General features: G+C 40.8%; 1 protein-coding gene across 2 annotated transcripts; it reads right to left on the bottom strand.

The window, feature by feature from the left end:
• Nucleotides 1-1,093: 1,093 nt before the first annotated feature.
• SPANXN4 (SPANX family member N4) lies at nt 1,094-9,456 on the bottom strand. Of its 2 annotated transcripts, none has more exons than XM_055269234.1 (2): nt 9,303-9,456; nt 1,094-1,380 (listed from the first exon to the last, which is right to left on the bottom strand). In XM_055269234.1, the coding sequence occupies exons 1-2, from the start codon at nt 9,378-9,380 to the stop codon at nt 1,159-1,161; spliced, it is 300 nt and encodes a 99-aa protein (XP_055125209.1). In that variant the 5' UTR covers nt 9,381-9,456; the 3' UTR covers nt 1,094-1,158. The 2 variants fall into 2 exon arrangements, with proteins under 2 accessions (XP_055125209.1, XP_055125210.1); XM_055269235.1 differs by having other exon boundaries at nt 1,106-1,377; nt 9,303-9,435.
• Nucleotides 9,457-21,927: the final 12,471 nt, after the last annotated feature.

Below are 21,927 nucleotides of genomic sequence, written 5' to 3'. Positions count from 1 at the left end.
CAAAAATTAAAAATCCAAATATATTTCTTAAATTTATATAATAGAAAAATATATCTGACAAGGGAGGAACAGATTAGACATACATAGATGCATCTTAAAAACAGGCCTGAGTGAAACATTAAATATTGACAATAGATATATACATTTAAAACAAATGTCCACAAACAATAAAAAAAATGTATTGACACTCATACAAAGAAAAGGATATACATCAAATGCATTACAATGATTGACGACGAAGACAAGGGGAATAAAACTGGGCCATGGAAATAAAGGAGAGTGAATGAGTAAATAAACAGGAGAGGGTCTTGAGCAGTTAACTCAAGGAATATAACTCTGCCATCTACATTGATGCCAAAACCACTGTGTTGTATTTCCTCCAATAAAAAAGATATTTTCTTTTAGGGGAAGAATTCTTAATCACTGACATTCTATAGAAATGCTGGTATATGGAAGTAGTAATAACAATACCAGCTTTTACTTGTATTGTTGTATTAAAATTCTCTGTAGACAATGCTTCTGTTTGTTGCCTGCAGTAGACACAGGCCAATTCCAGTGCCCCACACTTGGTAGGTGACTGCTCCACCTAGAGTTTCTTAACAAGTGCCTTAGTATTGGGACCATGTCCTCCAAACACCATTATTTTATTGTGTGTGGCATGCTGTCTTACTTTCTGTAGGGTGAGGTTCTTGTTCCTTTTGAGGACCTTCAGTTGCTCACAGCATTGGGTGAGTTACAAAACATACCACTCTGAGGTATGTGGCCTGAAGGTGGTGATTTTGATGTCTTCATTTTGGAAAGAGTGTCACTGTCACCTACATACAATACAGATCTTTTTATGTGCTCTTCTAAACATGCACATGCTCCAAGGAACACCAAATCCTATTCTTCCTCTCCCGTGAGATAAAATTTTAAGAAGAAAATTTATCTCCAGGAATCAGTCCTCCCCCAGTCTTTATTTACAATGTCTGGCTAACCTGTGGATCTGTCTGCCAGTGCTACAGGATCTCATATCCCTCCGTTCTCAAATGCCTATCTTTTCGCTTCCCTTCCTCCCCACCATCAGAAAAAAAGGCAGAGGTATACACAGTCATCAGCTCCTCAAACTGATTTTATTGTAATCATCGCCATCAGTGGTGATGATTTGTCCAATTTGGACTAATTCTGCCCACTATCCTGTGGAGATCCTGCAGATATGTCTAGGTCTCCTTTCTCTTTGATTGGATCAGTGGAGTTCTCTGTAGGCTGGTTATTCTCCAGTTGATTTGAATTTCTTTTCTTATTCTTCCTGTAGTAAAACACTAATGTTGGATATTTTGCTTTTTCTGTCTCTTTCAAACTCTGTTCGGGGGCTGAGGCTCTGTCCAGATTCTTCTTCTTCTGGTAAAAAAAAAACAGGGAGAGGCCAGAAAGGTGTTATTTTGGATGAAGAGGGTAGAGAATAAATAGCAAGGGGGGCTTTATAAGAAGGAATGCAGGTTGAGGAAGGGGCTTGTGCCAGAGAAGAGCAAGGTGGAATCATAGGGTAGGGATCTATGGGGAAGAAGAGGAACATGGGTAGGGTCATCTGTGTTACTCCAAACTGCATGATTTTGTAAGCTCCCTGCTATTTTGCAGACCTTGGTCAAAGTGAAACATTCCAGGGGGTTCAGGCCATGAGAAACATCCTGCCTAACCACTTGACTACAAGGTGGACAAAGGCCCAACTAAGAAACATTCCTATCATATTTTTCTGGGCAAAGGTCCAAGAAACACCACAATGACATCCCACAGGAAAAAGGGTCAAACCACCTGATCATAAGACTATCTTATCAATATCCTGCCAGGCAGCATCCCATACTGCCCAGCTCCCTCCCACCCATACCTGTAAGTACCCCAGCCTGTAAGTGGTAGTGGGCTCTGGCATTAAGCTGGTCCTCCACTTCTGCAGCTGTCGGCAATATACCTGTGTTGCTGTTTGAGTGGTCCCCTCTTTGTGTGTCTTTAACCCTTGCCTTCCTTTCAAAACCTAACATTTTGGTGCCAAAACCCGGGATGGGGATTGAGTTCTACCAGGTAAGTCTTCTTTACATCCTGGAAAGCAGCAAGCAGCAAAAACTAGACCTGAGCCTGCTTCCATATCCTGAGTGGACTACCTGTTCCCAGCCCTGTTCTCCTTATTCTCTCATTTTCTCCAGTCCTGGGCTGACCTATAGGTCCTGATCAAACTCTCCATCCTCTGTTTGCTTCCTTACCCTTTCTGGGTGGCTCCAGTAAGGATCACCCCCATTGCTGGACCTTACATCCAACACCAGTCTCCAATTAGTGGGTGAATCTCCCTTTTCCTCTTTTCCGGATTTTCCTCTATTTCTGCTGGTTCTCTAGAAAATCCTATCGCTGGGTTGGAGGTCTCCCTGGTCACCAGGTGACCGCAGCCTGCCTTCTCAGGGAACATCTTCAGAACGCTCACCACTCCAGCCACTCTGGCCACGAGGGGACTGTGAAGAGCTGCCACAGCTCTTTGGTACATCCCAGCTCTCCTACGTCCGTTCTCCTGGGAGGAATTGGGTAGTCACTTTTCTCCGGGGTATTCACTTCCCTTCTGCATACTCACTCTTTTCTGGGATACTAACTCCCTTCTGAGGTACTGGCTTCCCTCTGGGGTATTCACTACCCTCTGGAGATACTCATTCTCTTCAGGGGTATGCACTCCCCTCCTCCAAACAACAAAACTTTCAACTTCCAAATTGAACATAATCTAAAAAACTTTCTCTACTGCAATGGTAAAGGATCAAAAGTGCTTTGCTTATCTCTGTTCATGGATTGCTGTCTCTCTCTGCCAATCTTGTTCCCCTTTTCAAATCCTCCTCCTCAATGAAAAACCCGCAAAAATGCCGCCTCCTCAGGATAAGCCTTTCTCCTCTAATTTCAACCTGGTAAACAAAACCCCTATCTCAGTCCCCCTCCCAACATCATTTCCTCCTTCTTCTCCTTTGGCTCTGGCTCCTCCACCCCCTTACTGTCGCCTTCCATCCCCACTTCGTTCTCCACCACAAACCAGGTCTCACACCCACCCCCCTAGTGCTGAAAACCAGGCACACACCCAAAGGCCTTCCAAAGCCCTTCCCTTGCAGGAGATCATGAGGGACAAAAGCATAATCTGAGCTCATGTTCCCATCTCTCTAGCCAACCTCTCTCATATTAAAAAGAGACTTGGCTCCTTTATCCAAGGATCCCATCTCTTTCCACAAGGAATTTTTGTATGCCACTCAATCTTACGACTGTACCTGGCAAGACATATATGTCATGCTCTCCTCCACCGTCTCCCCAGAAGACAGGGAATGCATCTGGATGGCTGTCCAGGCCAATGCAAACACCCTCCACCAACAAGATGCTGCCCATAACTGAATAGGGACCCTAACTGTCCCCAGGACTTACCCTAGTTGGAATTATCAGGCAACTTCTGCAGACAGACAAAAACAAGGCCATATGATATCATGCCTTCTAGCTGGCATAAATAAAGCTGCCCGTGCTCTTTTCCTCTACTGCCTTTCAAAAGCCCTAATACCAATAAGGGCAGAATCCACCTTCATTTACACTTTATCTCCCAGTCAGCCCCCGACATCCAAAAGAAACTTGAAAAACTGGAGGATGGCCCTCAAACCTCCCAAAGACACTTAATCGAAGTGGCATTTGAGGTCTTTAATAATAGAGAAGAAGAACTGAAAACACAAGGACCAGGCTAAATAGCAAATGCTGGCAGCTGCCATTCAACAGGGTTCCCAATGCATACAGAAGTCCTCAGTGTTACAACAGTCACTGCCAGGAGCCTGTTACAAGTGCAGCCAACAGGGACACTGGGCAAAAGCCTGCCCTAATCCCAGGACACCCAGGAAACCTTGCCCCATCTGTATTATCAAGGAACACTGAAAGTCAGACTGTGCTCAGCAAAACTTTTCATCCCGCTTCATAACCTCTAACTGAAGACTGACAGGGCCTGGAGTCTGCCCCCCACCCGCCACCATCACCACCTCAGAACCCAGGATAACACTGTCAGTCTCTAGTAAGCCCGCGTCTTTCCTATTGGATACAGGGGATAGTTACTCAGTTTTACCAGAATATTCTGGACCTCTCCTCAGTTCCTCTGTCTCTATTGTGAGAGTCAATGAAATCCCCTCTAGGCACAAACAGACTGGTCCTTTATTATACAATCCATTCAACACCCCCCTTCGCCACTCCTTCCTGGTTATCCCTCAGTGCCTTATCTCTATCTTGGGGTGGGAAATGTTAAGTAAATTCCAGAACTCCATGCAATGTGGTTCCTACAATTCTACTCCTTTTATTTTACTCTGTCACCCAAATGCTTCCCTCCCCCCAACCCCCATCTTCATTAGCCACCCTGTTACCTTCTGTTAATTCTAAAGTTTGGAATGTTTCTAAACCCACAATAGCCACACACAACATTCCAGTTAAAATAACCCTCCAAATTCCTCCACTTTCCTTCATCAGTCTCAATATCCCCTTAACCCAGCTGGCCTTAGGGCCCTCAAGTCTATTATCTGTAAAGTCTAACAAGCTCAAATTCTCAAGTCTGTCAACTTTTGCTACAACATCCCTATCCTGGCTGTCCAAAAGACAGGTGGGTCTTACCTCTTGGTCCAAGATCTTGGAGTTGTTAACCAGGTGATGGTACCAATTCATTAGGTGGTTCCCAACCCATATACTTTACTCTCTCATATTGCCCCATCTACCATACAGTTCTCTGAATTGCGTCTAAAAGATGCCTTTTTCACTATTGCCTTAAATCTGGCTTCCCAAAGTTGTTTTTTTTTTTTTTTTTTTGCTTTCATGTAGTCAAATCCTAATACTCACACCTTCACCCAACTGACATGGACCATACTCCCACAGGGGTTCCAGGGTAGCCCCCAGGATAGCCCCCACCTATTCAGACAGGCCCTCACCAAGGACCTAGCTGAACTTCCCCTTCATTTTAGCACCCTCCTCCAATATGTCAATGACCTCCTTCTCTGTAGCCCCTCCCATAACCTGTCAATCCAACACGTCACTAAGGTTTTAAACTTCCTCCATAATTGAGGATATCGGGTGTCACCCACAAAAGCTCAGGTTGCCCAAACCCAGGTTACTTACCTTGAGTTTCTCCTAACCCCTAATTCTTGGGCCATCCCAACCCAACAAAATGAGCTAATTCAGGACATGCCCCTTCCCCACACCAAAAAGGACCTCTTCTCCTTCTTGAGCCTCGTGGGATACTTCCAGCTGTGCATTCCCAACTTTGACTTGCTGGTCAAGCTGCTTTACACGGCCTCACATGGGCCCATCCTAAAACACCTGAACCCAGCTTGCCCCATCAACTCCCACTTAAAAACAAAAACGAAAAAATGCCCTTTTAAGGGCCCTGTCACTGGGACTGCCTAACCCCACCAAGCCCGTTACTTTGTATGTACATTCTGACCAAGGCCTTGCTCTTGGACTACTCTGCCAAACATACGGTGACGCCCCAGAAGCCATTGCACGCCTCTCAAAACAACTGGACTCTGTCATCCAAGGCTGGTCACTCTGACTAAAAATCTTGGGTGTGGCCACATTGCTGGCCTTAGAGGCACAGAAACTCCCTTTCTACCAACACATTACTATTGCATCTTCCCATTACGTACAGGACCTCATAAACCATCAATCCCTTCTACCCCTCCCATCATCCCACTTACAGCAGGTACATGCCTTACTCATAGGTAACCCTCTAATCACCTTCCAGAGATATAAAACTCTCAACCTGAAAAACTCTCAACCTGAACACCCTCCTCCCTGTTAATATCTCTAAGCTCTCTCACTCCTGCCTGGACCTCTTAAACTTCCTCTCCTCCCACTTCCAACATATTTCAAAAGCTCCTTTGCGGGGAACACCTACATGGTTCATTAATGGAAGCTCTTTAAGGGAGCCATGTCCAGCAGCTGTCCACATCATCATTGCCAAAAATGAGCTCCTAGAATCCAGTGCTCTCGCACTCCATACTACCTTTCAACAGGCAAAGCTAGTAGCCCTAACCCGGGATCTCACCCTAGCAAATGGAAAGAGAGTTAACATTCACACCAACTCCAAATATGCGTGGCACATCCTACACTCTCACACCTTAATCTGGCAGGAAAGGGGTTTTCTAACTACAAAAGGAACCCCCATAAGAAATAGGAAACTTGCACACAAGCTGCTGGAGGTGGCTAACCTACCACCGAAGGCCACCATTATCCATTGAAAGGGACACGAAAAGGCTACAGATGCCAAAACAAAGGGAAACTTCAAAACACATTCAGCAGCCTGGCAGGCAACCCTTAAAATTTCATCATTATTACCCATTTTTCCCAGCATACAACCTGTATATACCCACGAGGAACAAACCCCACTTGCCTGGGCTGGCACCATTCAGGAAAAAATGGTTCTACCTCAATGATAAAAGTGTCTTGCCCAAGTATTAAAAACCTTCTGTACTTTTATATGTGCACAACCATTTCCATGCCAGTTACTGCCCCTACTCCAGCTTTTAAAAACTTAAACACATTCTTCCACCATGGCTGCCAATCTGAAAGATATTACTAAGACATGTTCCCTTTGCACTTAAACTTCCCCTCAGGAAGCTATCAAACCATCGCCTTTCCCACACACCAGGCCTGAGGACACACACCAGGGCAGGACTAACAAACCAGCTTCACCCACGTGCCTCCCAGCAAATGATTCCTGTACCTTCTGATAATAGTAGATACATTCTCTGGATGGATAAAAGCTTTTCCTACCACCACCGAAAAGGCACACCCCATCACTTCGATTCTCTTCACTCATATTATCCACAGGTTTAAACTCCCCTCTTGGATTCAGTCAGACAATGGGCCAACATTTGTTTCACAGGCTAACCAACAGCTGGCAAAGGCTCTAAACATTAAGTGGGCCTTCCATATTCCTTACCTCCCCTAATCTTCAGGTAATTAAAAAGACAAAACAAAACAAAAAAGAAAAAAAAAACTCCCTAGAGGTTAAAACAGCCCAGGCTTCACTTCTCCTACTGGTCCTCATGCATTTATGAGCCATTTCCCCAAATCCCCTCAGCCTAAGCCCTATCATCCCCAGCCCAAAAGTCAATCCTCAAAACACTCCTCCCTGTCCCTACAACCAGGGGACTGGGTCTGAATCGCCAGGTGATCCTAACTACTCACACAGTGGCAAAGCTAACATCCTTTCACACTGAATACACCATTCCAAACTAAAAAGAGCACCAGATTCACATCTAGAAATTTCTTCACCCCCAGATTACCCTCTCTCCCTCACAGGACCAACCTCACTGTACTTAACAAGAATTCCAAAAGTTGCCAATCCAGAACGCCCTAGTCCATAACAGTCTCCGTCTCCAATTTCCAATCTTTTATCTCCTACTTTATTTCAGATCTTTCCTGGTTTCCCTTCCCCATGTCCCTGGATAGCCCATGCCAATTTCTCACAATAATCCAGGAGGTACGACGGCAGGGCACCTTCCAAAACTTCACTCCTACTCAAATCTCCTCTTTCTTCTTTTGCCCTCTTTGTCTGTGGAATATTCTAAGTCCCCACCCCCAACCTCTAACAGTTGAGCCCCCTTCATCAGCCTCACACATTGCCTCTTAACTCAGTCACACTCCTGTCTTTCTTCCAACTGTTAAATTTGTTTGTCCACACAAATCCAGCACTTCACAGCCCTTCCTTTCAAACTGGCCACATAAACCCAGTCCAAAATAAACCTGCATCTCACCTACTCGGCCAATTCATTCCCCAAACCTGTTTATAATCTTGCTCAGCTAAACACCTTTCTCCCCAATCTATCAGATCCACCCACGCCATCACACACAGGGCTGTCACCCTCCTTCGCCTCTTAACTAAACATGATACAAGTCGGATTCCATAAAACACCTCTTACCAACCCCTCCCCTCTCCACCAGAGCAGCTCTTCACGTATCCAACTCAAGGGCGCTCCCTGGAAAAAATGCACAAACAATTCCCTCAACTGCAACCTGTATCCTTCTGCCATATCAGGACCACAATGACTATTAGTTACAAAAACCCATTTATCTCTCTCTCTCCAAAACCAAACAGCCTTCAACTCCTCCCCAACCAGCATTTTCTGTCATGCCCTCACAGGGGCTACCCTTGCTGGCAGCTATTCAACTTGGAAAAACATAAAAGTTACAACAAAGGGTTTGTGCAGAATTCAACCCCCACCTTCTCATGACTTGCCACCATAACCTGCAACTTTTGTCTGTCCACCCCCCAGTGTCTTCTTCCTTTGTGCCACAAACTCTTATCTCTGCCTACTGGCCAATTGGTCAGGAACATGCACCCTTGTGTTTCAGTCTAAACATTAACATTTTGCCTGACAAGCAGACCATCCAGGTTCCTTTAGTAGCTTCTGTCTCATCTTCCTCCACACACACTGAGCAGGCTCTACATCTCATTCTAGTGTTAGTAGAACTAAACTTCTCTGCTGCACTCAGCACTGGGATAGCACGGGGCCACTTTCTTAGGTCCCCTGATCTTTCTCCTCCAAATACTACAATTGGCCCATGTATACTCACCTTCATATCCCGCTTTATCTCCCGAAAGCTAAACTCCCCTGTCCAGGCAGCCACCCAGCAACACACTGATACCATCCTTCTTCTCTGCCAAGTCCGGTACCAGTGCCTCCAGGAAAACAACTCTGAAGTCCAACACCCACTGCTTCAAAACCCAAACCCTGATTACAGCAACCCTATTCAGCAGGAAGCAGCCAGATAATCAACAACTCCCCTCTTCCTTTTATGCTAAAGTAGAAGGCAAGAATATTAGTCTAAACTGCACTGTTTTGTAAGCTCCCTTCTATTTTGCAGACCTTGGTCAAAGTGAAACATTCCACGGTGGTTCTGGCCGTGAGAAAAATCCCACCTAACTGCCTGACCACGAGGTGGATAAAGGCCCATCTAAAAAAACATCCCTATCATATCTTGTTGGGCAAAAATGTCCAAGCAACACCATGATGACATCCCACTGGAAAAAGGGCCAAACTGCCTGATCATAACAACATCTCATCAATATTCTTCCGGGCAGCAAGCCATACTGCCCAAACCTCTCCCACCCATACCTATAAGTACGCCAGCCTGTATGTAGCGGTGGGCTCTGGCATTAAGCTGGCCCCCCATTTCTGCCCATTTCTGCAGATGTCTGCAGTATACCCGTGTTGCTGTTTGACCCGCCCCCTATCTGTGTGTCTTTCTTTCACCCTCACCTTCCCTTCAAAACCTAACAATCTGACCTTGTCAACTTTTCTTTTGTTGGATGCACAGGGGCTCTTCATTTTATTCCCTTTTGTGCTTGAAGTTGGCTCTTCCATGATTATGGTTGGTTGTAGAATTTCTATATTAGGATCTTCTAGGGTGCAGATTTCCACAGCTTTCCAGTGGGCTGTCCCAGAGCTTTTGCCCACCCTGTATATATACCCTCCTGGGAGCAAGACGAAGCCACACCCTTGAGCTTTGTTTGGCCATCCAAGCAATGTTCCAGGCAATGGTAGTCCTAGGGTGGCTTTGGCATCACAAAGAAACACCTGTGACAACTCCCTGGGTTTGTGGGGGAGGGGTGGCAGGGGTGTAGAGGAACCCAAATGCTGTTGTTGTTTCAACATCCCCTGAAGATACATCCCAAACTAATCTGCCTCCGCTCCTCATTTCTCCATGTTTAATGTTCATGGTTCACATAGAAGTGAGAGGATGATTCCTTCAAGCCCTTCCCCACAGTCATTCCTGTTAAGTGATTCATTCTTTTGTCTTCCAACCCTCACCATGACCTAGTATTTTAGATGTCTCACCTCAAATCCCTCCAAGCTAGTGTGGCTACATTTAATTATTGGTGGAGATGTGAATTATCCCACTTCCCTCCTACAGTTCCTTCATATGCACCTTGAAGACCATTAACTTTCAGGTTTCTGCCAGGCAAATTTCAATCCATGCTCTTTTTTCCAATGTCCATGTAGTCCTCTTAAGTTTCCTATTTCTAGTCTGAAATCATGGCCTTCAGTCTGCCAGAACTTCAGTGAATAAACATTCTTACTGGGTATCCTAGTCTTGTTTCAAATCAAGGGTGTATGTTCATAGCAAATGTAGTCTCCCAACATGGATTTTACCAGTGTGTAGGGTTGGGGGAGGAGTGGGTATACATGTGCTGGAAGTTGTTCTGAGTGTTTACATGCAGAATACTATCTAACACCAACATGTGCACCAGTGTGAGCATTGTTACATTTTGTAATGGAGATTGTGTCCAGTGCAAAAGAAAAACAAAACGCATTTAGTGTGGAAGGGTAGAAGTAAAAGTATCCTTTGTCAAAGACTACACGAGAGCCTGTGTAGAAAAGTCAATCTAAAAAAAAAAAAAGAAAAGGCTTCGACAATAATTGCGATTAGCAAGATTGCAGGATAGGATATCAACACACAAATCAATTGTATGTTTATATGTTAGAAGTTATATATTAGAGGTTTGTATATTAGAACAGTCAGTGTTTCAGCCAATGGCAGTCCTAGGGTGGACTGGTGGTTAATTTCAACAACCGGAATTTGAAATTAAGCACAGTGCAATTTAAAATATCACAAAAAATATTAAAGGCTTAGGGATAAATCTGAACAAAAATGTAAATGGCTTGTACAGTTAAAACTACAAAAAAATTGCAAAGATAAATTAATAACATAAGGAAAAATCGAGATGTATACTTTGATTTTCACTTAGAAGTTTCAATATTGTAAGATGTCAGTTATTTCCAAATTCATCTGTAGATTCAACTCAAACCTAATAAAAATTCTAAAAAGGTTTCTTAATAGAAATTGACAGGATAATTATAATATTCATATGGAAATGTAATGGGCCTAGAACAGCCAAAAGAAAAGTGTCGAATCTTAAAAAGCTCTGGATTGTATTAATGTCAGTGTTCTAGTTTTGATAGTGTAATGTGGTAGTGTACTGAAGAGTTTACCATTGGGAGAGGTTGGTTGAAGGATACATAAGGCCTCTATGTACAATATCTTTGAAACTTCTTGTGAACTTATAATTGTTTCAAAAGAGAAAGATAAAAATATTTTAAAAGAGAGAAAGAGAGAGGGCCAAAGATAGAGGAGGCATGGCCCTAGATTTCTCTCACAGGTTGACACCTGTCCAGTTCTCTATAGGAAGTCACAAAAATCAATAATGGAAAAAATAAAATAAAATGAAAGAGCAGTAGACCCCAGATTTTTGTTCCAGTGCTCGTCGAGCTCACATATCTTTATTTCATACACCATCAAATCAAGAAAGTCCTAGCAAAGTACCCTGCTGACCTCCAAACACAACCAATTTATAGCATTCCCATGAGTTCCATCTAAAATCTAAGAAATCAAAAGAACATTGTTATTAAAGTACACATTTTTCTTAGTGAATCCCAGATGTTGCCTAGAGATTAACAATTTTATTTATTAAATACTCACAAGCTAACTTCTAAGGATTTAATTTTTTTTTTTTTTGGACTCTTGCCTGCAATTAACAGTGAGAACATCACCCTCACTTGTCATGTTATAAAAAAACAAAACAAAACAAATAAACAAAAACCAAAAGGCATACCACATAAAATAGGGTAGGTCAAAAACTGATTAAAATTGCTGAAAATAACAGCTTTCAATTGCCTTATTACCTTTTATAATTGTTTTCTAAATTTGTTTACTAAAAAATGTTTTGGTGGGTATATCACTATCCAACGAAAATTTATCAAAATGTTAGGAACACATTCAGTGCATATTTCTATTGAAAGATTACAACTGACTTTATAAAATAACTCCTATTGAAATCTTTAGTAATTATATTTTCCACCGAAATGAATAATAAAAAATTAAAGGCCATCAGTGTACAATGAGTTCATTGCATTGAACTTTTTTATTTCTGATGTTTTTAGTTTTCAGGAATATTCTTCCTTATCAGATCAGGTTGAGGAACTACTCAGTCACTCTCCCATGTCATGCTGTAAGTCAAAAATGGACCAGGATGAGAACCAGGGACTCCTAGAAACCTTTTCAGCTCTTGTTTTGGGGCCTTTGTACAAATGATATTATAAACTGACACTAGTTTAGTTATAATAATAACCATCAACTACATTTTAATGATTTTTGTTACACATTTTAAGCTGTCTAAGGCAGGTTTTAATAGTGTAATGTGGTATAGGATAGGATCTGCTTGGGATTTGCCCCATTCTGTGGCTACAAACAGCAAGGTATTAGAGGCCAACCATGTATTTCCCTCTGGAGCACAGACAGTTGAAGGGCAATCAATGAAAAAGATGGGAGCGGAATACATCCTACTGCCGGCTTTGCCTGTGACTGGATGAGTGGCTTTGAAAAATACCAGCACTATTACCTCTACTGCAACCACTACTACCTCTACACTACTATTAATACTACTAGCAATAGATTCCATACACCAAGAACCTACTATATGCCAGGCTCTGATCTAAGCATATAGTATCTACGTCAAACGGGAAACAGATGGTACATGCAAAATGGAATAATTTGACAAATATTTGTCTGCAAAGGGATCACTTACAAACAGACAGAGGCAGGGAGACCATCAGAGATAGTGCTAGTAGTAACTGCCATCACTCCAGACCCAAAGGAATAAGAGCAAGAACGAAGTGGTTACTAGAACCTGGAAAGATCAATAATCATGAGGAAATGACTATTTTAAGAAGAACAGTGACCTCTACCAAGAGACTCATCCAGCCCAGGGTGATTCACAGGGAGGGAGCCAGGAGTATAGGTCCACAGCCCTCACTCTCCTTCCTTTCTCCCTTCCACCTCCAACTCTCCTGGTGGCTCCCCATTAGCCAAACCCAGTGGACACCAGGGACCCTAGGAAGCCATTAATAGAATCCTTCCTAAATAGACTCCCCGGACAGAACAGGTGAAGTAGGGTGGTGAGTGGACCTGGACAGGCAGAGGGAAGATGTTCAGCAGAGATGCGATGCTCACAGCAGTCCCAGGAGGTAGATACCATCACAGGGGATTGATTTACTGATAAGGAAATTGAGGCCCAGAGAGGCTCAATAACTCAATAATTGTGAAAAAGTGTTCAAACCTAGGTTCATTCTGCCCTAAATCTCATGTTCTTTCTGGCACTCTGGGTAAACTGCATACCTTCTGTAGGCTTCAGATCCCCCAGCTGTAGAATGAGTAAATTGGAACAACGAATGTCATTTAAAAAAATATGCTATGATTCTGTAATCCTCAGCTTTAAAAATGCTATGTTTTTTTAAACTTTAGGTAATATGATTCCAGCCAACCAGACTTACAACTCCACGGTGTAAAACTATGTGTGGTGGGGCTATCCTGCCTTGAACTACCCTGGTTTTTCTTTCTGATTCTTTTATCACTGGGAGGATACTAACCCTTAAGAACAAAGGTCTTGGTTTAATATGCAGGATTAGCCCAGAAATAGGATGCTTTAAACAGAAGTAAGCTATCAAAGACCACCAAATCTCTCAGCAGCTCTTAAGTGAGCACATATTCTGTCTCAAGCACTGGGCTAGTCATAGGGATATAAAGACCATTGTCCTTGTTCTGCACCTTTTGAAGAAAATTGTTCTTCATGCCATCCCAAAAGTATATTCTGTATCTGGCATATTGAAAAGATAGCCTGAGGTAATGTCCAGCCTGACAAAATAAAATTGACACCTTAAAATCAAACATTCTAAGGAGTCAGAAATTTTCTACACTGCTCAACATTTTAATTTTTTTCTTTTAAATTATTTTTAATTACTTTTTAGGAGTACGTAGTAGGTGCATATATTTATGAGGTACATGAGATGTTTTGATAGATGCATGCCATATAGAATAATCACCTCATGAAGAGTGGGGTATTCATCCCTTCAAGCATTTATCCTTCATGTTACAAACAACCCAGTAATATTCCTTTGGTTACTTTGAAATGTACAATTATGTTATTATTGGCTGCAGTCACTCTGTTTTACTATCAAATAGTAGGTCTTACTCGTTAATTCTGTTTTATATACCCATAACTTTCCCCACCATCCTTCCAACCCCTAAATGCACAGCCCATCCTCTGGTTAGCATCCTACTACTCTCTATGTCCATTAGTTCAATTGTTTTGATATTTAGATCCCCCAAATAAGTGAGAACATGGGATACTTGTCTTACTGTGCCTGGCTTGTTTCACTAAGTATAACAATCTCCAGTTCCATCCATGTGGTTTCAAATGATAGGATATCATTTTTTATGGCTTAATAGTACATCATTGTGTATACGTACCCCATTTTTTTCTTCATTTATCTATTGGTGGACATTTAGGTTGCTTCCAGCTCTTAGCTATTATAAACAGTGCTGCAACAAACATGAGAGTTCAGTTGCCTTTTCAATATAACGAATTCTTTTCTTATGGGTATATACCCAATAGTAGGGGTCTTGGATCACATGGTGGCTCTATTTAGGTTTTTGAGGAACCTTCAAACTGTTGAGCAACCTTCAAGCTGTGGTTGTATTAATTTATGTTTCCAACAGTGTACATCTCCACATCCTTGCCAGCATTTGCTATTGCCTGTCTTTGTATATAAGCCAATTTAACTGGAGTGAAACAAGATTGCACTGTAGTTTTTACTCGCATTTCTCTGATGATCAGTGACGAGCACCTTTTCATATTCCTGTTTGCCATTAGTGTGTCTTCTTTTGAATAATGTTTATTCAAATCTATTGGCTATTTTTGAGTAAGATTATTAGATTTTTTTCCTATAGAGTTTGAGCTACTTATATATTCTATACATTAATCTGTTGTCAGATGAGTAGTTAGAAAATATTTTCTCCCATTCTGTGGGTTGTCCCTTCACTTTGTTGATTGTCTTATTTGCTGTGCCGAAACTTTCAAACTTGATGTGATTTTATTGGTTCACTTTTGTTTTGGTTACACGTGCTTGTGGGGTATTACTCAAGACATTTTTGCCCAGACCAAGGTCCTGGAGAGTTTCATCAATGGTTTCTTGTAGTACTTTCATAGTTTGATGCCTTATGTTTAAGTATTTAATCCATTTTGATTTATGTATTGTATATGGCTAGAGATGAGTCTAGTTTCATTATTCTGCATATGGATATCCAGTTTTCACAGCACTATTTATTGAAGGGACTGTCTTTTCTCCAGTATATGTTCTTGGAACCCTTGATGAAAATGAGTTCACTATGGTGTTTGGGGTTTGTTTCTGGGTTCTATGTTCGTTCCCACTGGTCTATGTGTCTATTTTTATGCCAATACCACGCTGTTTTGCTTACTATAACTCTGTAGTATAATTTGAAGTCAGGTACTGTAAGTTCTACAGTTTTGCTCATTTTTCTTAGGATAACTTTGGCTATTCTGGATGGTTTGTAGTTCCATATAAGTTTTAGAATTCTTTTTTCTATTTCTGTGAAGAACGTCATTGGTACTTTTACAGGGATTTGATTGAATCTGTATATTGCTTTGGGTAATATGGACATTATAGCAATATTGTGTCTTCCAATACATGAACATGGAATATCTTTCCATTTTGTTGTGTCCTCTTCAGTTTCTTTCATCATTGTGTTATACTTTTCATTATAGAGATCTTTCATTTCATTTATTAATTCCTGGGTATTGAGTTTTATTTGTGGCTATTGTAAATGGGACTATATTTTTTATTTTATTCAGATTGTTACTGTTGGAATACAGAAATGCTATTTTTATGTCAATATTGCATCCTGCAGCTTTAAATAATTTATTTATCGATTCTATTTTTTTGCAGTCTTTAGGTTTTTTCAAATATAAGATCATACTATCTGCAAACAAGGATAATTTGAATGCTTCTATTCCAATTTGGATGCTCTTTTTTTCTATCTCTTGTCTAGTTGCTCTTGCTTGGACTTCCAGTATTATGTTACAAAACAGTGTTGAAAGTGGGCATCGTTGTCATCTTTCAGATCTTAGAAGAAGGCTTTATGTTTTTCTACATTCAGTGTGATACTATCTGTGGGTCTGTCATATATGGCTTTTATTCTGTTCAGGAATATTTTCTTCAAGATTTTTATCATGAAAGATATTAAATTTCATCAAATGTATTTTCAGCATCAATTAAGATGACCATATGGTTATTGTCTTCAATCTGTTGATAGGATGTATAACATTGATAATTTGCATATGTTGAACCATCCTTGCATCCCAGGGATAAGTCCCACTTAATGAACGATCATTTTAATGTATTTTTGAACTTAGTTTCCTAGTATATTGCTGAGAATTCTTGCATCAATATTCATTCAAGATATTGGTCTATAGGCTTTTTTTTAATGTGTCTTTGCCTGGTCCTGGTATCAGGGTAATGCTGGACTCATACAATGAGTTTGGAAGTATTCCCTCTTTTTTATTACTCACAAAATTTCAAGTAGAATTGATATTAATTCTTCTTTCAATGTTTGGTAGAATTCAGTGGTGAACTTATCTGGTCCCAGGCTTTTATGTACTGGGAGAATTTTACTACAGCTTTGATCTCATTACTCATTACTAGTATGTTCAGCTTTTGGGCTTCTTCACGATTTAATCCTAACAGTTTGTATTTGCCTAAGTATTTGTCCATTTCGTGTAGATTTTCTAATTTATTGCTATATAGTATTTTATATGAGCCATTAATGATCTTTTGAATTTATGTGGCATCACTTGTTCTGTCACCTTTTTTATCTCTGATTTTACTTATTTGGTTCTTCTCTCCTTTTCTTAGTCAAGCAGGCTTAATGCTTGTCAATTTTGTTTAATTTTTCATAAAACCAATTATATTTTTCATTGGAAACAACTATATTGTTTTCTTTTTTTCCAATTTCCTTTATTTCTCCTCTATTATTTCTATTTTATCTATTATTTCTTTTCCTCTATTGACTTTGGGTTCAGTTTACTCTTGTTTATCCAGCTCTTTAAGATGCATCATTAGGTTGTTTATTTGAAGTTTGTCTTCTTTTTTGATTAGGCATTTATAGTTATAAACTTCCCTCTTAGTACTTGTAGTAGTCTGTTCTCATGCAACTCTAACAAAATATCTGAGACTAGGTAATTCATAAAGAAAATTGGTTTAATTGACTCACGGTTCCGCAGGCTTTATAGGAAGTATGATGACTTCTGCTTTTGCTCAGCTTCTGGGGAAGCCTCAGGAAACTTAAAATCATGGTGGAAGGCAAAAGGGGATAGAGACATCTCACATGGCCAGAGCAGGAGAAAGAGAGACAGATGGTGAAGGTGCTATACACTTTAAAAAACCAGATCTTATGAGAACTCTATCACTAGAACAGCACTAGGGCGATGGTGCTAAGCCATTAGAAACCACCCCTATGAGCCAATCACCTTTCTCTAAGCCCCACCTCCAGCATTGGGGATTGCATTTCAACAAGAGATTTGGTTGGGGACACAGGTCCACACCATATGAGAATTCCTTTTGCTGTATCCCGTAGGTGTTGTTATGTTTCTGTTATCATTTGTTTTAAGACATTTTTCAATTTCCTTCTTAATTTCTTCATAGACACACTGGTCACTCAGTAGCATATTGTTTAATTTCTATGTATGTATATACTTTCCAAAACTTTTTCTGTTTTTGATTTCTAGTTTTATTCTACTATGGTCAGAGAAGATGACTGGTATTATTTCATTATTTTTTAATCTTTTAAGACTTATTTTGTGACCTATCTGTATTAGTTCATTCTCATGCTGCTATAATGACATACACAAGACTGGGTAATTTATAAAGGAAAGAGGTTTAATTGACTCACATTTCCACATGGCTGGAGAGGCTTCAGGAAACTGACAGTCATGGTGGAAATCCCCTCTTCACAGGGTGGCAGGAGAGAGAATGAGTGCCGAGAAAAGGGGGAAGCCCCTTATAAAATCATCAGATTTCATGAGAACTCACTCACTATCACTAGAACAGCAGAGGGGAAAACCATCCCCGTGACTCAATTACCTCCCACTGAGTGCCAGCCACAACACATGAAAATTAGGGAAATACAATTCAAAATGAGATTTCGGTGGGGACACAAAGCCAAACCATGTCACTACCATATCTTTTTTTTTTGTATTCTTTTTTTATTTTATTTTATTATTATTATACTTTAAGTTTTAGGGTACATGTGCACAATGTGCAGGTTTGTTACATATGTATCCATGTGCCATGTTGGTGTGCTGCACCCATTAACTCATCATTTAGCATTAGCTATCCCTCCCCCCTCCCCCCACCCCACAACAGTCCTCGGAATGTGATGTTCCACTTCCTGTGTCCATGTGTTCTCCTTGTTCAATTCCCACCTATGAGTGAGAACATGTGGTGTTTGGTTTTTTTGTCCTTGCGATAGTTTACCGAGAATGATGGTTTCCAGTTTCATCCATGTCCCTACAAAGGACATGAACTCATCATTTTTTATGGCTGCATAGTATTCCATGGTGTATATGTGCCACATTGTCTTAATCCAGTCTATCGTTGTTGGACATTTGGGTTGGTTCCAAGTCTTTGCTATTGTGAATAGTGCCGCAATAAACATACGCATGCATGTGTCTTTATAGCAGCTTGATTTATAGTCCTTTGGGTATATACCCAGTAATGGGATGGCTGGGTCAATTGGTATTTCTAGTTCTAGATCCCTGAGGAATCACCACACTGACTTCCACAATGGTTGAACTAGTTTACAGTCCCACCAACAGTGTAAAAGTGTTCCTATTTCTCCATATCCTCTCTAGCACCTGTTGTTTCCAGACTTTTTAATGGTCACCATTCTAACTGGTGTGAGATGGTATCTCACTGTGGTTTTGATTTGCATTTCTCTGATGGCCAGTGATGATGAGGATTTTTTCATGTGTTTTTTGGCTGCATAGATGTCTTCTTTTGAGAAGTGTCTGTTCATGTCCTTTGCTCACTTTTTGATGGGGTTGTTTGTTCTTTTCTTGTAAATTTGTTTGAGTTCATTGTAGATTCTGGATATTAGCCCTTTGTCAGATGAGTAGGTTGCGAAAACTTTCTCCCATTTTGTAGGTTGCCTGTTCACTCTGATGGTAGTTTCTTTTGCTGTGCAGAAGCTCTTTAGTTTAATTTGATCCCATTTGTCAATTTTGGCTTTTGTTGCCATTGCTTTTGGTGTTTTAGACATGAAGTCCTTGCCCATGCCTATGTCCTGAATGATAATGCCTAGGTTTTCTTCTAGGGTTTTTATGGTTTTAGGTCTAACATGTAAATCTTTAATCCATCTTGAATGAATTTTTGTATAAGGTATAAGGAAGGGATCCAGTTTCAGCTTTCTACGTATGGCTAGCCAGTTTTCCCAGCACCATTTATTGAATAGGGAATCCTTTCCCCATTTCTTGTCTTTGTCAGGTTTGTCAAAGATCAGATAGTTGTAGATCTGCGGCATTATTTCTGAGGGCTCTGTTGTGTTCCACTGATCTATATCTCTGTTTTGGTACCAGTACCATGCTATTTTGGTTACTGTAGCCTTGTAGTATAGTTTGAAGTCAGGTAGCGTGATGCCTGCAGCTTTGTTCTTTTGGCTTAGGATTGACTTGGTGATGCAGGCTCTTTTTTGGTTCCATATGAACTTTCAAGTAGTTTTTTCCAATTCTGTGAAGAAAGTCATTGGTAGCTTGATGGGGATGGCATTGAATCTATAAATTACCTTGGACAGTATGGCCATTTTCACGATACTGATTCTTCCAACCCACGAGCATGGAATGTTCTTCCATTTGTTTGTATCCTCTTTTATTTCATTGAGCAGTGCTTTGTAGTTCTCCTTGAAGAGGTCCTTCACATCCCTTGTAAGTTGGATTCCTAGGTATTTTATTCTCTTTGAAGCAATTGTGAATGGGAGTTCACTCGTGATTTGGCTCTCTGTTTGTCTGTTATTGGTGTATAAGAATGCTTGTGATTTTCGTACATTGATTTTGTATCCTGAGACTTTGCTGAAGTTGCTTATCAGCTTAAGGAGATTTTGGGCTGAGACGATGGGGTTTTCTAGATATAAAATCATGTCATCTGCAAACAGGGACAATTTGACTTTCTCTTTTCCTAATTGAATACCCTTTATTTCCTTCTCCTGCCTAATTGCCCTGGCCAGAACTTCCAGCACTATGTTGAATAGGAGTGGTGAGAGAGGGCATCCCTGTCTTGTGCCAGTTTTCAAAGGGAATGCTTCCAGTTTTTGCCCGTTCAGTATGATATTGGCTGTGGGTTTGTCATAGATAGCTCTCACTACCGTATCTTCTATCCTTGAGAATTATCCCTGTGGAGAAGAATGTGTATTCTGTAGCCATTGGATGAAATGGCCTGTAAATATCTATTAGAACCATTTGGTCTGTAATGCAGATTAAGTCCAATGCTTCTTTGTTGATTTTTTGTCTGGAAGGTTTGTCTAATCCTGAAATTATTACGGGCTCCAGCTATTATTGGTGTGGGGCCTATCTCTCTCAGCTCGAATAATATTTGCTTTATATGTCTGTGTGTTCCAGTGTTGGATCTATGTATATTTAAAACTGTTATATCTTTCTGTCGAATTGACCCCTTTATCTTCGTTATATTTTCTTATAGGTTTTGTCTTGACATCTATTTTGTCTGATATAAATATAGCTACTTTTGCTCTTTTTTGGTTTCCATTGGTATGAAACATCTTTTTCTGTTTCTTTATTTTCAATCTGTGTGTCTCTTTGTAAGATAAGTGTGTTTCTTGTAGGCAAAGCATCATTGAGCTTTATTTTTCTATCTATTCAGCCACTCCATGTCTCTTGATTGGAGAGTTTAGTCCATTTACATTCAATGTTATTATTTGTAAGTAAGGACTTACTCCTTCCATTTTATTATTTTTGTTTGTTTGTTTTGTGTATTCTCTTCTTTGTTTTCTTCCTGTCTTCCTTTTAGTGAAGGAGATTTTCTCTGGTGATATAATTCAATCTCTTACGTTTTTTTTTTGTAAAGTTGTTGTATGTTTTTAGGTTTGAAGTTACCATGAGGTAGGCAAATATTATCTTATAACCCACTATTTTAGGCTGATAACCACTTTACACTGTTTGCATAAGTGAACAAAGAAACAAAAAGAAAACTAATAAAATATCATGCTTTAACTTTGTCCCCTGCTTTTTTTTTTTTTTTTTTTTTTTTGGAGTTTTGCTCTTATTGCCCAGGCTGGAGTGCAATGGCACAACCTCAGCTCACTGCAACCTCTGCCTCCCGGGATCAAGTGACTCTCCTCCCTCAACCTCCTGAGTAGCTGGGATTACAGGCATGCACCATCATGCCCAGCTAATTTTGTGTTTTTAGTAGAGAGGGAGTTTCTCCATGTTGGTCAAGCCCAATAGCCCAATAGCACTGTGGTTCTTGCGGACTAGTAGAGGTGCCACTTTGATGGTCTTGGGCAAGATCTGAAAACATTCTCTAGATTACCAGGCAGAGACTCTTGTTCTCTTCCCTTACCTTCTCCCAAACAAATGGAGTCTCTCTCTTGATTTTGAGCCACCCAGAGCTGGTGAAGTGACACAGCACCCCTATGGCCACCTTCAGTAGGACTATCCTTGGTCAGACCTAAAGCCAGCACAGCACTTGGTCTCACACAGGCCCTTCTGCTGTAACCACTCCTTGGTTACTGCCTTTGTTTGCTCAAGGCTCTGTGGCTTTACAGTCAGGAGGTGGCAAAGATGTCCTTTGCTTCAGACCTTCAAGTTCCCCCAGGTCTCAAGCAGGTCCAGAGCTGTCATGTGGGAGTCAGAAACTAGAGGCAAAAACCTTAGAAGGCTACCTGGTGCTCTGTTGTACTACAGCTGAGCTGGCACCTAACCCACAAGATTCACTCCTTCACACTCTTCTTTCCCCTTTCCAGAGGCAGAGGAGACTCATCCCGTGGCCA

This window comes from Symphalangus syndactylus, chromosome X (assembly GCF_028878055.3).
Source record: "Symphalangus syndactylus isolate Jambi chromosome X, NHGRI_mSymSyn1-v2.1_pri, whole genome shotgun sequence".
NCBI lineage: Eukaryota > Metazoa > Chordata > Mammalia > Primates > Hylobatidae > Symphalangus > Symphalangus syndactylus.
This window is presented reverse-complemented; position numbering and strand designations above follow the sequence as displayed.

Coding starts and splice junctions, on each gene's coding strand:
- SPANXN4 (XM_055269234.1), bottom strand. CDS start 9,380: ATGGAAGAGCCAACTTCAAGCACAAAAGGGAATAAAATGAAGAGCCCC. Junction 1,381..9,302: donor ACAAAAGAAAAGTTGACAAG/GTCAGATTGTTA, acceptor TTTTTTTACCAG/AAGAAGAAGAATCTGGACAG.